The sequence below is a fragment of the Sorex fumeus genome, unplaced genomic scaffold, assembly GCF_029834395.1.
Source record: "Sorex fumeus unplaced genomic scaffold, SorFum_2.1 ptg000072l, whole genome shotgun sequence".
In the NCBI taxonomy this organism is placed as follows: Eukaryota; Metazoa; Chordata; class Mammalia; order Eulipotyphla; family Soricidae; genus Sorex; species Sorex fumeus.
Window position 1 is genome coordinate 35,603,139 of NW_026606129.1, and position 16,536 is coordinate 35,619,674.

A 16,536-nucleotide genomic window follows, 5' to 3' on the forward strand; every position below is an offset into this window, starting at 1 on the left:
CCCCCCACACACACTTTTCCTTCACCCATCTTTCCTTCTCTCTCTCTCTCTCTCTCTCTCTCTCTCTCTCTCTCTCTCTCTCTCTCTCCCTTCTGGGCATTATGGTTTGCAATACAAGTACTGAAAGATTATCATGTATATCACTTTACCTTCTTGCAGCACTCAATTCTTGTCCAGAGTGATCATTTCCAGCTATCATTGTCATAGTTTATGATGATTCTTCTTTCTACTTAAAAAAAAAATTCAGATTGAAGGCCAGATCAACAGTACAGCAGGTTAGGGTGCTTGCTTTGCTGGCAGTCAACTTGGGTTCGATCCCCAGCATCCCACATGGTGGTCCCTGAGCCCACCAGGAGTGATTCCCTGAGTGAAGATCCAGGACTAAACCCTGAGCACCTCTGGGTATAGCCCAAACTCTCAGCCTCCCACCCTACCCCCCAATAAACACCTTCAGATTATCCATCTGGGAACTCAGGGAAATTCTGAAAACCTTATCTGTTAGCATTTGCTCCATGACGAAACAGTTTTCAGACCTGAGCAGCAACTTACAAGAAGTGTGTGTTGCTCACTTCCCTGAGCTCAGCTGGGAGCTGGCACAGAGGCGCTTGCACTAAACTTGCTTCTACAACTGGGTTGGCTTTTGCCAGGGTCAGCCGGGGTGACTAGAGTGACTCAGCTCCATCCCGAGGTCTCTCATCCTGACAGTGACAAGTGGGTAACTTGAGTAAAGTGGCAGGAGAACGACCAAGGCACAAAGTACTCTGAGGGCAATCAAAGGAGCATCTCTATGGACGGCATCAGGGTGGGGAGAGAGAGAGAGAGAGTGGCACAGGAAACCGCTGTGTATATCCAGATAGTAGTGAGATCTTCTCCCCCCCAAAAAAGCATAAATAAAAGATTCTGACTGGGGACTGGAGCGAGAGTACAGTGGGGAGGGTACTCACCTTGCACACAGCCAACCTGGGTTTGATCCCCGGCATCCCATATGGTCCCCTGAGCAACAGCAGGAGTAATTCCTGAGTTGCAGAGCCAGGAGTATCATCCAGTATCACTCCACCAAAAAGAAAGAAAGAAAGAAAGAAAGAAAGAAAGAAAGAAAGAAAGAAAGAAAGAAAGAAAAGAAAAGATTCTGACCGTTCTGACTGGGTGAGCTGCCTAATGGATAGGGCCAGGAGGCTGCAGAGGTTGTTTCTGCTCCCTGTGGATCCCGGGGTGGCAGAGAGGTGCCAGCTGTGGGCCTCCACGATGCTTCTGTCAGTTGCTGGCCTGTCGAATGGATCCCGGGGGAAGCTCCGAGTATCCCGTGGCTGCGGGATGGTGTGTGTGTATACTCGGGGCCTGCAGACAAAGGTGGGGGTTCTTGGGGCCATTCCGAGGTCACCCCCACCCCGTGGTTTCCTTCTAGTATTTAGTGACAGCTGCCTTTCAGCCCAACCTGACTTTTGGAAGCCAAAATCCCAGGTGCGTGTTGCAGGTGCTGACTCTGTCTCTCACGGGGCCCAGCACTGCCCTCTGGCCAGATCGCAACCTCCTTATGCAAAGAAGCAAACCCTGAAATCCAGAACCATTTATATGCTGCTTTCAAAACAGACCGAGCAAGGCTGGAGTTGGTTTAAGTGTCTACTGTAGCCTCTGCGTGCAGTACCCCAAACTGATGCTCAAAGCAGCCTCTGGCTATACACCCAGAGCTTGGGGGTTAGGAATTGAGGCTTGGGGGGGGGGGGTGCAGTGAAGGAGGATGTGCCAGCAGGCTGGGATGACTGGAAGGTGCCCTTTCTCACCTGTCACAGGTGATGCTGGCTGGGGGCCAGACCGGGCACCACATGTGGCCTTTCTAAGAGTCAGTGTTGCCTGGAAACACAGTGGAGGCCCCCATGGGGTGTGGCCCAAGGCACAGGGCCGGAGGACATGGTTGCAAGGTCCCTGGGCCTTCAATGTCATGCCCTATCCATCTTCCTTCTAGGCAGCCACCAAGTCAAGGATTCACGGGAATAGCATCTGCTTTGTGGAAGGGAACAGAAGGTTCTGCAGGAATACATAGAACTGGAATTGTTGCTGTGGTCATTTTGAGGAAAACACCATCAACTGCATTGCCCCAATGCAGGGGTGGAAGCATTTTTTTCCCCCTTATCTTATTTTTTTTCCTTTTTTTTTTTTATTAGTGAAACACCGTGAGGTATAGTTGTAGACTTTTTTATGCTTTATTACCAGCCAAAGGAATGGGTGCAGAGAGCTCATATCAGTTCTGGTGCCCGTCTCCACAGTCCCCAGGGAAAGCCTTTCATGGCTCAGCCCAGTTTGCAGGAAGCGTGGAAGAGGTAGGAAGCAGCATCACATTCTGGAGAGGAACCACATTCTAAAGCCAGAGAGATGGCACATAAGCCAGGAGCAGCCCCTGACCACCACTGGGTATGGTCCAAAATTCCATGCCCCCCTGCCCACCCCGCTCAAAAAAAGTAAAGACCCACATTCTGAGGCCACTGCAGTAGTTCCGGGGAAACTACCTGTGGCTTACTCAGTTCTATCTTCAGCACCGCACAGTTTCCCAAGCATTGCTGGGTGCAGTCCTGGAGGCCTCCAGGCACCACTGGGGTAGCATCTCATCATGTGATCCTTGCACTGAACCAGCCGAGAAGCATCAGAAAGTCCCCCTAGAAGCTTTTAGATCACTGCTTTGGAGGTCCCTCCAAATTTAAAATATAGTCGGGCAAGTATAAATTAGAATTAAGGAAATGCTGTGCTCATTGGAATTTAGAAATATAGAAAGACACAAATGGGACCGTTATTGTGAGGTCTGTGTGAGAGAACAAGGGTATGCCAGGTGGCCAGCTGGTCCTGAGCATAAACTGGAATTATCCTGAATGTGCTAGAACATCTGTTCCTCAACCTTAAGCCCAGAGCCACAACCATCATTAACCACTGTTAACACTCTAAGAACATGGCTTCTATTTGTTTTCTGCAAACATGAGGAATATTTTCTTCCTTCCTTCCTTCCTCCCTTCCTTCCTTCCTTCCTTCCTTCCTTGCTTCCTTCCTTCCTTCCTTCCTCCCTCCCTCCCTCCCTACCTCCCTCCCTCCTTACCTCCTTTCCTCCCTTCCTCCCTTCCTCCCTTCTTCCCTTCCTCCCTTCCTCCCTTCCTCCCTTCCTCCCTTCCTCCCTTCCTTCCTTCCTTCCTGCCTTGCTTCCTCCCTCTGTCTGTCCCTTCCTCCCTCCCTTCCTTCTTTCCTTCCTTCTTCCCCCCCTCACTCCCTCCCTTCCTTCCTTCCCACATTCAGTGGTGCTCAGGGGTCACCCCTGGCATTGCTGGGGGACCTATATGTGGCCTAACCCATATGCTGAGATTCAAATAATTGTTGTAGCCATATGCTAGGCGAGTGCCTTAACCTCCGTATTATCTCTCTCTGTCCCATGTAAGAATATTTTCCCATAGTGAATATTTCTTAGGACTCTTTTGTATCACTATGTTATGACATCTTCTTGAGTTATTAAAGCAAGATTGTTTAAAACTATGTTTGCCACTCTTAGAAGGTCAATGATATTTTCAATACAAGTGTTTTTAAAATCACAAAGGGAAAAAGTTTATCTGTGGTACTGTCACCCTAAAATGAATGAGGAGATAGCTCATCTAACTAAAACACATGCTTTGCATGCAGGAGACCCCGGTTCAATCCCCAGCACCACCAGGAGTGGCTGCCAGCCACCAAAACACCCCAGCACTACCAGGGGTACCCATGAAACAAAGCAAGATACAGTTAACATTTTGTCTGTGGTAGTTTCTTTTAAATGTCTTATCAATAGTTTTATTAGGTTAGTCATGGAGGTTTAGGGCCATTAAATTCGTGCTGATTTTTCCCCCCTTAAGTGGACATTTTTATGAATGGTTACAGAGTATTTTATCATGAGAATGACCTACAACAAATAATCAGCATATACTTTTGGATAGGATTTTTTCCGTGATTTTTTCACTTTTTTAACATTCTCTGATCACTGTTCTTGTAAATAAGTCATGGTCTTTATCAAAGTTACATAGATGGCTTCTTGGATCAATAGGGTGGACGTATTTTTTGTGGATAAGTTCCAGAGGTTTCTTCCAGACTCACACTCCACCATCAACCCTTCTGTGTCAGTTTACGATTAATTTCAGTTTATTGTATACTTGTTTGGGGCCAGGCCTGAGAGATAGAACTAGGATTAAGGTGCTTGCCTTGCATGCAGCTGACCTCTGCTTTGACCCTGGTTTGATTCCCAGCACTGCCAGGAGTAACCCTTAAGTGGTAAGGCAAATATGACTCAAACATCAAAATCCCCCCCAAAACAATTTTTATAGTATAAATTGAGACTCAATTCCCCATTTCCATCATTTCAAATGCAGGGTTGGGGCCAGAGCAATAGTATAGCAGGTAGGGCACTTACCTTGCATGCAGCTGACCTAGGTTCAACCCCCTGAACCTCATACGGTACTCCAGGCACTGCCAGGAGTGATCCCAGACCATCGCTAGGTTGCCCCCCCCCCAAAAAAAATAATGAAGTTTCAAAACAAACATAAAAGGAGCTGGAGAAATAGTACAACAGTTAGTGCATTTGCCTTACACACAGCTGACCCAGATGTGATCCCAGTGTCACATATGGTCCCTCAAGCACATCCCATATGGTCCCTTAAGCACAGCCAGGAGTAATTCCCGAATGCAGAGCCAGGAATGACATCTGAGCATCATTGACTGTAAAGCATCCCCCAACAAAAAAAAAAAAAATTTTTTTTTTTTGGGTCACACCCAGCAGTGCACAGGGGTTACTCCTTGTTCTGCACTTAGGAATTACCCCTGGCGGTGCTCAGGGGACCATATGGGATGCTGGGAATCGAACCCGGGTCGGCCGCATGCAAGGCATACGCCCTACCCGCTGTGCTATTGCTCCAGCCCCACCCCCAACAAAATTTTTTAAAAGGAACAAATGTGGGGTGGCTGCCTAGGGCCACTGACTGTCAGATAGGCCAGCGCAGATAGAAGACACATTTCCATCATCACGGAGAGCTCTGTGCGGCATCACTGGTCTCCAAACAGGAATTTGGCTAGGGGAATGGAAGTAAGGCTGGACACTGGTGTAGTCAACTTCAATCTGGGCGTGGGGGATACTGGGAAAGGGTCGGAAAGCCTGGAGGATGGGGTGCTCCTCTTCCTTGGTGGGACCTACCAGCCTGGCTGCAACTAGAATTTTATATCGAATCTCTAGAGTTTACAGCAGATGTGTGGTGGAATAAAGGATTCGTCATGAGATCACCTCCCTGCTCTCCTGCCCACAGCCTCCTTTCTGAGAGGCGAGCCACCTGAACATGGTACCACGCTGCTCCCATCATAGGTGGGAGCAGAGATGTCACTATGTCTAGGCTGGACTGTCAGGAGGGTCCTGATCCGGGCATCAGGATGCCTCCAGAAATATGATCTTAGCTAATAAAGGTACTCCAGATGGAGACCGAGACTGCCAGTGAGGGTTGCTGGGGGGGGGGGGGGGGGGGTGGAGGGAGGAGATGGGGTTTTGGGATTTTGTTTTGTTTTTTCATTACAAAGCAGCATTTCTTTGCAGTTTAGCATGAAATCGTACAAATAGCATTTGTATAAGCATTGAGTCCATATAGATAGCAAAGGACAGTAAAAACAAACAGAATAATCCTAATTGGTGACTAAATACAGTTGGACACAGTTATGGATTTTATTTTGTTTTGGTTTGTTTTTTGTTTTTGTTTTTTGGCTTTTTGGGTCACACCTGGTAATGCTCAGGGGTTACTCCAAGCAGTACTCAGGGGACCATCTGGGATGCCGGGTATCGAACCCACTCTTCAATGTTTGCAAGGCAAATACCCTACCCACTGTGCTATCTCGGCCTCACAGTTGTGTTTTGTACACATAAAGGTCTTTTACAAAATAATCAAATCATCAGCTCAGCTCAACAGATGGCTGGTCTCTGTTGACCTGCAGGATGGGAGCTTCCAGCGTCCCCTTCCATCTCTGTCCATGTCCTCCTTCCGCACGACGGATCATCAACGGGGCTCACTTCTGAATCATTTAGAAAGGCTAGAGTGGAGAGTGCACATCAGACTGTACCCTCAGCAGGGGCAAAGGCCCACTGGCTCTCCCCCAGGCCTGCCAGGGATAAGCCAATGACTTCTGTTCCCTCACAATGAACCCTGTGACCTTGAGCAGCCAGAACCAGTGGCCTCTCCATTATGGCCCAGGAGCCCCTGCCTGGCCTTGGATGGTGCCTGTCCGGGCACCTCACAGAAAAGATGACTGTCAGGAAAGGGTTTAAGTGGCTGCTTGGTCTCCAGAGATTCACATGACAGGGTGGAGGGACTGAGAAATGAGGAATTAAAATGGAGCAAACTACCTGAATAGATCATCTTCAGAGGAGACACACAGCCAGGAAACAGGCACATGTGGAGGCATTTCCTGTTCCTTATTATTAGAGATTATTACAGTAACAACAAAGTCTCCAATGGAGACGTTACTGGGCCCGCTCGAGCAAATCGATGATCAACGGGAGGGCCTTTACTTTTACTTATTATTAGGGCTGAAGCGATAGCGGTAGGGCGTTTGCCTTGCACGCGGCCAACTTGGCTGTCCTGGGTTCAATTCCTCCACCCCTCTTGGAGGGCCCGGCAAGCTACCGAGAGTATCTCGCTCCCACGGCAAAGCCTGGCAAGCTACCCATGACGCATATTCAATATGCCAAAAACAGTAACAACAAGTCTCACAATGGAGACGTTACTGGGCCCGCTCGAGCAAATCGATGAACAATGGGAGGACAGTGCTACAGTGCATTATTATGGAAATGCAAATCAGAAACAACACTTTACATCTGTGAGAACAGCTGGTACTCAGAAGACAAGAAATAACCAACGTGGGTGGGGGTGAGGGGCACGGAGTGAAGATATCTTTCTGCAGCTATTGCTGGAATGGGAGTCGGTTCCGCCTTCATGGAAAGCCGTGTGCAGATGACTCAGAAAATTAGAGATGAAATTCCATACGCTGCAGTTGTCGCACTGTGGGCATTTACCTGAAGAACACAAAACCTCTGACTCAAAGAGATAGATTGTACTCCCACACCTGGTGCTGCGTTTCTTACAGTGTGTCAGGACCAGAAGCAACCGGAGCACTTGTTGGCTCACAAACAATCAAGAGGCCGTTTGTTCCCTCAGTAGAAAGCTGTTCAGTGTCAGATGCAATGCATCCTGCCACTTGTAGCAGGGGTAGAGCTTATCTCACCAGCATCGTGCTTTGTGAAATAAGCTGGGCAGAGACAGGCTGTGTGACTTCAGCCATATGTCTAGAGAGAAAACAAGCGGATGAATGAGACAAAACAAAAAACAGACTTTTGGACTCCGAGACCAATTAGTAGTTACCAAGAGGGAGCTGGGGGCGAAATGTATGGCAAAGGAGAAAGTTGAATTTTAGTGGTGATGAGCGAACTGTAATATAGACACGTGTTGCATTTCCTGAAAGCAGTGTTACTTCTGTTTTAAGAAGTGACCTGGGGCTGGAGTGATAGTATAGTGGGTAGGGCATTTGCCTTGCATGCGGCTGACCCGGGTTCAATTCCTAGCATTCCATATGGTACCCCCTGCACCACCAGGAGTAATTCCTGAGTGCAAAGCCAAGAGTAACCCCTGTGCATTGCTGGGTGTGATCCAAAAAAGCAAAAAAAAAAAAAAAAAAGTGACTCATAGGGGCCGGTGAGAGAGCACAGTGGGTAGGCACTTGCCTTGCATCTGGGTTCGAGCCCCGATAACACAGATGGTCTTCTGAGCCCTTCGGAAATGATCCTGGAGTGTAGAGCCAGGAGTAAGCCCTGAGGTCCTCTTGAGTGTGGCCTCTAAACAGAGAAACTTGAGGTGTAGTTGCCATCTTCAGGGACACACACGCAGGGACTCTCAGTCTGCCCGACATAATGAGGAGGGTTCAGGCAGCTGGTACCTACCAGAACCTCTACGGCCCAGTTCAGGAGGCACCTCCTGGAAACTGCCTCTTGTTCTAGACTTCCCTCATCGGCCTCAAAATTCGACCTCTTCCTTGCGGAACCCCCATGCTGAGCCCTGGCAACTGCCTGGCTCCTGCCGAGGCCTGCATGGTCATTTCAGAGTTATCGGGGAACACTGTTTCTCTCAGGGGACATGGGCTTGCTGCTTCTCCCGTAATACCGAACTCCCCGCTGCCTTCAGAGAAGTAATCTCTGTCCTACACAGTTTGGCTTGCACGGCGTCAGAGAAGACAGGGGGGAGAGAAGTGGTTTCTGATGTGATGTGTGTCGCTGTGATCTGAAACCCTTGTTCTACATGGAAGGTTTTCTTGCTCTTTTACTCTCCCTTCTCCACTCCGGTCCTGGGGATTGAACCTAAAGCCTTGTACACAGAAAGCCCATGTTCTTTTTTTTTTTTTTAATGTAGGAGTACTGCTATTTATTCAGCCACTGATTAGCTGATTGATTTGGGCATGAACTCCACCTTACTTTTTTTTTTCATAGTTTATTTATTTATTTTTCTTCTTATATTTATTTATTGAATCACTGTGGGAAAAGTTACTAAGCTTTCAGGTTTAAGTCTTGGCCATGCAATGATCAAACACCTTTCTCTTCACCAGTACTCATTTTTCACCACCAAGAACCCCAATATACCCCCCTCCCACCCCTCCCAATACCTGTAAGGCAGATGATTTCCACTTAACTCTTCTCTACATTGATTACATTCATTATTTCGACAAAAGATGCATCATTATTGTTTAGAATTCCCCCCCCAACAATAAGAATTACTGAAAAGGCATTGTGAAATACTTTGTTTTCTATAGCTGGTTATGAGAATCATATAATGATTTTGGATTTCTGCAAAGAGCCAGATAATCACGAGATTGGTTTCTGTACGTCTGGTGTTATGGCTGTGCTGGAGAGCCGCTCGTTGGGGGCAACTCGTGACCTCAGTACAACCCTGGCCCCTCTTGAAATCTTATCTTTTCCTTTTATGGCTTTGGGGTCATACCTGCTAGTGCCCAGCATTATTCTGGGATACTTGCTATCTGGGTTGGAGCAAGGCACGTGCTCAGGCTTTTGAGTCATTTCCCAGAGCCATGCAACCTTTTCTGGAACCTTGGTTTGGGGGCCACACCCAGTCATGCTCAAGTTGTGCTTGCTCCTGGCTCTGCGCTCAGGGATCACTCCTAGAAGTACTTGGAGGACCATATAGGGTGCTGGGGATTGAACTGGAAGTGGGCGTCTTTAAAACAAGTACCTTAACTTTTGTACTACTTCTCCAACCCCTAAGGCATTTTTTTTTCTTTTTGGGTCACACCCGGCGATGCACAGGGGTTACTCCTGGATCTGCACTCAGGAGTTACTCCTGGCAGTGCTCAGGGGACCATATGGGATGCTGGGAATCGAACCCGGGTCAGCCGCATGCAAGGCAAATGCCCTACCCGCTGTGCTATCTCTCCAGCCCCCCTAAAGCAATTTTTTCAATTTAATATTTTTATTTATTTTTTAATTTTTATTTTATTGAATCACAGTGATAAATACATTTACAAAGTTGCTCGTGATTGGATTTCAGTCATATGACAGGTTATCAGGTATATTTCTTTTTTTTTTTTTTGAAGGGGGGGTCACACCTGGCAATGCACAGGGGTTACTCCTGGCTCTGCACTCAGGGATTACTCCTGGTGGTTCTTGGGGGACCATATGGGATGCTGGGAATCTGGGACTCGAACCCGGGTTGGCCTCATGCTAGGCAAACGCCCTACCGGCTGTGCTATTGCTCCAGTCCCTATAAGGTACATTTCTTTATCTACTTTGAACATTCAGTGTTCAAAATGATCATTTCCAAGTATTATTGTCATGCTGATCCCTTCTATTATTGTCATGCTTGTCCCTTCAGTATCCTAACTGCCCTTTGCCCCCACACCCCCACCCCACCTCTCTCTCTCTCTCTCTCTCTCTCTCTCTCTCTCTTTTTGCTTTTAGGGTCACACCCAGCGATGCACAGGGGTAACTCCTGGCTCTGCACTCAGGAATTATCCTTGGCGGTGCTCAGGAGACCATATGGGACATTGGGAATTGAACCCGAGTCAGCCGCGTGCAAGGCAAATGCCCTACTTGCTGTGCTATCACACACACACACACACACACACACACACACACACACACACACACTCTTATGGCAAGCTTCCACCCTTAGACCAATCCTCGTGGCCCTTTTACCCTCGCCTTAAAGGGTCAGGATTCCTTTCCTTCTGACTGATTTCACTAAGCATGATACTCTCCATGTCCATCCATTTGTAAGAAAATTTTATGACTTATTTCTTCCTAGGCTACATAATATTCCATTGTGTAGTTGTACTATATTTTCCTTATCCATTCTTCTGTTCTTGGGTATTCAGGTTATTTCCAGATTCTGGCTATAGTGAATAGTGCTGCAATGAACATAGGAGTGCAGATGTTGTTTCTGTTTTTGGACCTCTAGGGTATATTCCCAGAAGTGGTATTAACTGGATCAAATGGGAGTTCAATTTCTAGTTTTTTGAGGAATGTCCATATTGTTTTCCAAAAAGGCTGGACCAGTTGGCATTCCCAGCAACTGTGAATGAGAATCCCTTTCTCCCTGCATCAGCGCCAGCACTGATTGTTCTTGTTCTTTTAGACGTGTGTCAGTCTCTGCGAAAGCAAAATTTTTAAGTTTTTTTCAGCCTCTACACTCAATTACATGACCTCTTCTGGGGTCACATTCACAGAGCAGGGATCTATGTGATGCGGGCATCTTCCGCATTAGCCCAGGTCACCTCCTGGCCCCAGGAGAGATCTCTCTGGACTATGTCCCAAGGTGCTGCGGCCAACAGGGCTATACCTCATGGTGCTTGAGCCTCACATATGCCAGGCATCATGCCCTCCAGCAACCAACTCCCCAGCCTTGTAGGAGAGTTCTTGAAAACTTTTGTGTCCACATACGCACACAAGTTATTTTAGTGCACTAAGATACTGGCTAAATATGAGTGGATCCTTGGCCACAAGGGCAATGCTTTATTTCTATATTAATTTATTTTTGGCTTTTAGGGTCACACCCTAAAAAACAGTAATGCTCTGGGGGTACTCCTGGCTCTGCACTCAGAAATGACTTCTGGTGGTGCTCGGGGGACTATATGGAATACCAGGGATAGGAAGCTGGGTTGGCCGCGTGCAAGGCAAATGTACCTGCTGTACTATCGCTCTGGCCCACGAGGGCAGCATTTAGCATAGCACCCAATAAGTATACAGCATCTGCTGCCAAAATTAAATGTCCAGAATTGGCCTAAATAAGAGAGTAAGACTGTCCATGAGAGGCCACCTTGGGCCAAACAGACAGAGTTCGAGTGTCATTTCACGAGCCGGTTTCCCAGAAACGTTGGAACTGTCTGGAGCTGCAGAGTACTTCCTGCCCTATGGCATCAGCCCCCCGAGATCAGTGGGGAGGACAGGCCCAGGCCCCCTTTGTTCCTGGGGAAACTCCCATGCCCTGGTTGGTCACCACGAGAAGAGCAGATTCTGTCACAGATGAAGAGTTGTAGAATTATTCTAATATTGGAATATTTGCATCAATTTGGTGCAAAAGTGCTTCTCCCATACTGCAACAGTCTGGAATTCTCAGCACGTTTATGGCGAGCCTTGAATTTCAGAATGCCCCAGCACATAAGGGAGTTGGTGCAAGACTTGGGAAGAGTCCTAAACGCCTCAGATTGAAGAAGCCTGGGAATGGAGAGTGAGGAGAGTGCCTCACCCTGATGGTCCCGCACAGGCCTCCCCGCGGAACTCTACGACCGCTGTGAGGACTGAGTCACTCTATTACCATGCCTAAGTACCCCGAGAGGAACTGAAACATGAAAATCTTCACTTTGCTCATTAGCAAAGGGGGATACGCAAATGTTGAGGGTCTTCTGAGTCACGCTCACATTTTTCTGGTTTTAGCCTGTCAGGCAAGACCCTCTTCATACTCGAAGCTTCGAGCCAAAAGTTCTTTGCCAGAGGCCAAGGGTTAGGGAAGCACTGAGCCCAGTGCTATCCCTGAGCCAAGAGGATCCCTCAGATCTTCCCAGTGTGACTCCAGTGACCCCTGAGCATCACCAGGGTGATCCTGCTGTCCCCCCCCGACCCCACCGGCTCAAGCAGCACTGCATCCTGGGCCCACATATGGAACTGTCCAGTCTACATTGCCAGGTGTCACCAGGAGTGGGACTGAGCCCCATGAGCACATTTGCCCCCTCCTTGCCCCCCCCCCAAAAAAAATAAAAGTTACCCTCTTGCTGTTGTCCCCGTTGCTGCAGATAGTGCAAGGAGGAGAGTGGCAGAACTGACACTCACTGACCGCCTTACCCAGACTTAGAGCCACTGCATGATTTGATGTGTGGTGTTCCACTCACAGTCTCTACGTGTGCACACACACACATTGCCAGATAGGAGACTACATGAGTCCTCAACTCATTGTGCTTTTATCATAGATCTGAAGGTCTGTGCATCTTAACACCTGGACGTTGCTGGCTTAGTCCCTCCCGATGCCAACGAGAGTTGATTCTCTTTGCGGAATCATCACCAAAACTCAGGCTTGGCCTTATTCCCAGTCTGCTTCCTCATGGCATTTCCAAGGCACTTGTGGGCTCTGTGCATTCCTTCCTCTGCGCACCGCTGGGCCTAGCAGCCAGCCTCTGGCCACATCCGGGAGGAGCAGGCTCCGGGCATCTCCTTTACCCAGCTTCCTCCGCCCACTTATGTGGAAGGTTGGTGAAGGCAAATGCATCAGACACAGTGCAGAGGGGAGGGCGCTTGCCTTGCATGCGATCACCCCCTGTTCAATCCCCAGCACCACACAGGGTCCCCTCGCCGAGCTCTGCCAGGAGCAGCCTCCAAACACAGAACTGAGAGTAGCCCTGGGATAGACCCAAACTGAACCAAACTACACTGGACCTGGAGGAACAGTGTCTCGGGATGGACAAACCTGGGTTCGGGTCCTACCCCCGGGATGGGACTTGGCAGTGATTGACTAGGCCAGCCTGCTGAAGTTCCAGCCCTGTACAGCAGCAGAGGGCATACAGGCTCCGGGGCACACTGTAGCCACTCCTGCTCATCAGCTTGACAAGAAGCACAACAGGTTGGGGGAATACCTGCTTGCCCAAGCTAGGTAAACTTGAACGCGTTATTTTTTTTTCTTTTTTATGTTTTTTCTTTTTCATTTTATAAGGTAGTTCACAATATGTAATTATATTTAATATTCAAATATTTAATTATATTTAATATCCAATCCCACCACCATATTTGGGATGTTTGCATCCCAAGCTCCAATCCCTGTCCCAAAGCACAACCAAAGTAATATATTTTGTATTGTTTGTTATGAAAAACTGCTGAAAATGCTACAAAAAGTATCCATAGAGGAAACAGTGTGAAGAGTGTTTTATTTTGGCAGGGGCCATTAAGACCTTCTGTAGGATATCACTAACATGTTAAAGATTTAGTGATGTGAACTTTTGTATATATATCTGAAATATATATATATATATATATATATATATTTCCCTGTATGATTGGTTGCCTACTATCTGAACCCCATCTAATGTGCTGTGGTACTCTTGGAGAATGGGTAGCGAGAGTCTTTCGATGTGTCCTGGCTGCTTGGTACAGGAATAGGTTCACTTGTGCATGAGGCTCAGCCCAAGCGCGTGGGGAACAGCATTGAGCAGGGTGGCGGTTGGGTTCTGGCTGCTGGAGCTGGGTCCCTTGGGGCGGGGAAGGCTCTCACCTGCCCCTCTGGGATCCCCAAGTGAAACAGCCTGGTGCTGGGTCTGGTGGCATTGCTATGGCGGGCGTCATGTTGCTCTCTTTCAGGAGAGAAAGCCGTGTGATCTAGATGGTGGCTGATGATGAGATTCTCTGGTGCACAGGCAGGAGGTGGTTTATGGGCATGACCTCTGGGTCCCTGAAGACAGGGGGAAATGGGCAGAGTATCTCCATTCCTGGTCCCGTTGAACCCAGAGTTGGAAGCATTATTGAGCCGGCATGCCTCAGTTTCCCTCTCCCCTCTCTCCCCAAGGGGTGACTCTGCTCTCTGGCAGGGCCCTGCAGTGTACAGGTGTATGACCCTGGTGATGTACTGCTGCCACTGCGAGGCTGGCACATCTGAGCCATGTAAATGTGGCTCCAAACCATGCATTTAGGCCATAAGCTTGGGTTCAACCAGAAACATCCATTGACTCTGCAACCCCCCTGAGCACTTAGCCCTGAGGCTCCTGTCCCACGAGCAGGCAGGTTTGGGCCGGGTGTGGATGAGGAGCACTGCCCCTGGGGGAGGAAAGCATCTCTCCCGGCCCCCGTGGGAGGACTCCATCTGCGTTCTGGGCTGAGCCCCAACTTCCTTGCCTTGGTGTCGCAGGTCACTCTGCTCATCGCCTTCATCTGCGTGAGGAGCTCCCTGTGGACCAGCTACAGCGCCTACAGCTATTTCGAGGTGGTCACCATCTGCAACCTGATCATGATCCTGGCCTTCTACCTGGTGCACCTCTTCCGGGTCTACCGTGCGCTCACCTGCATCAGCTGGCCCCTGTCGGTAAGGAAGACTGCACCCCGCCCTTCCCAGCTTCCCCTCCCCCCAGCATGCTCCGCGCCCTCAGCGTGGCTCCTCCCCGCGCTGGGTGTCCAGGCTTGTGCACAGACTCCCCTTCCCGCCCATTGTCCGCCTGAGGGGAGGGCAGGCGGGCCCTGGGTGTAGGAACCTCAGAGAGAGGACCAGGAAAGAGGTGCCCTGGCATAGGTGAGAGAGCCAAGCTGAGTGGCGACTAGAAACGTTTCCGCTGCTTCCATGGCCAGAGGAGACAGAAAGCAGAGTTTTCTTTCCACTGTCTTGTTTTTTGTTTTTTTAATTTTATTTATTGATTTTATCATTTTTTTATGTAGGAGTCACTGTCACACTGTTACTGTCCTCCTATTGTTCATCGATTTGCTCGAGCGGGCGCAGTAACATTGTGAGACTTGTTACTGTGTTTGGCAGATCGAATACATCATGGGTAGCTTGCCAGGCTTTACCGTGTGGGCGAGATACTCTCGGTAGCTTGCCGGGCTCTCCGAGAGGAGCAGAGGAATCGAACTCGGGTCGGCGAGTACTGCTATTGAATTGGGCATGAACTCCACCTTACTTTTTTTTTTATAATTTTATTTATTGAATCACCGTGAGAGCAGTTACAAAGATTTCGGGTCTAAGTCTCGGTCATACAGTGAAACACCCGTACCTTCACCAGTGCCCATTCTCCACCCCCAACAACCCCAGTATACCCCCATCCCACACCCTCCCCTACCTTGCCTTTTCACCAGATCTGAGTGTTGGGGTAAAATCTCAAATAATCATGGTGGGTCTGGTATCTTGTTTTTTAAAACCAGTTTTATTGGTAGATTGTTCACATGCTCATACTGTTCACTCATGAGAAGTATGTAATAAATTCAGCTTGGCAGTAGAGCTCTTGGATTTTGTGTTTGAGACCCTGAGTAAGCTCCCTGGCACCTCCCTCCCTCTCCCTCCCTCTCTCTCTCTCTCTCTCTCTCTCTCTCTCTCTCTCTCTCCCCCCCCATCTCTATCTCTCGTTCAATGGATTTTAGTGTATTCCAGAGTTGTGTAACCATCACCACAGTCAATTTCAGGGTGTTTTCATCACCTCAGAAAACAATCCTGTTTCACATGCACACACTGGAGAAGCCCATGTTTTTCTTTTCTCTCCTACCCTCCCCGCCCCCACCCACCCAACCTCCCCAATTTTACTCTTTTATCTCAAGGTTGAGGAGATAGTTACAGGGGTTAAGGGACTTGCCTTGCAGGCAACTGAAACCAGGTCAATTCCCAGCACCATCAGGAGTTATCCCTGGGCACAGACAGGTGTGGGCCAGAAACCAATTAAAACACAGAAATAAAAAAAAAAAAACTATTTTACTAAAGAAAAGAAATCTCTGCGTTTGAGCTCTTCCTCCCTCTTCCTCCCGCCTCTCACGGCAGCAGGAGCAGCCGCTGATTCCTGTTCTAACCTTTATTTCCTTGAGGGTTAGTTCTCTCCCAGCCCCATCACTGTCTTTGCCAGAGTTATGAACTTAAGGCCTTTATTCTAGTTGAATACTGGCGTCTATAGTTATAAATTTCTTTGAGAAATTTGCATTCTTTATATATTGTACATGCCATGTATTAACATGCTAATTTCAACACTATAGTTGTATTCCGTAGTATGGTGTATTATGTCTTCATTTTCACTCCTTTTAGGAATGAAATATACCATACTACGGAATAGAACTATAGTGTTGAAATTAGCAAAGCCTGGCAAGCTCCCCGTGACGTATGCGATATGCCAAAAACAGTAACAACAACTCTCACAATTTTTGAGACATTACTGGTGCCCACTCGAGCAAATCGATGAACAACCGGGAGGACAGTGCTACAGTGCATTTTCATTCATTTTTTTAATTAAAATAAAAAATATTTTTATTGTTTTTGTTTTTATTAGTGAAAC

At 48.2% G+C, this 16,536-nt stretch overlaps 1 protein-coding gene across 1 annotated transcript in view; it reads left to right on the forward strand.

The window, feature by feature from the left end:
- Positions 1 to 16,536, forward strand: part of CMTM7 (CKLF like MARVEL transmembrane domain containing 7) — a 52,221-nt gene that overhangs the window by 22,967 nt on the left and 12,718 nt on the right. The window contains exon 2 of the mRNA XM_056129599.1: positions 14,424 to 14,597. Coding sequence (XP_055985574.1) covers positions 14,424 to 14,597 — 174 coding nt within the window. The remainder of the gene's footprint in view (positions 1 to 14,423; positions 14,598 to 16,536) is intronic.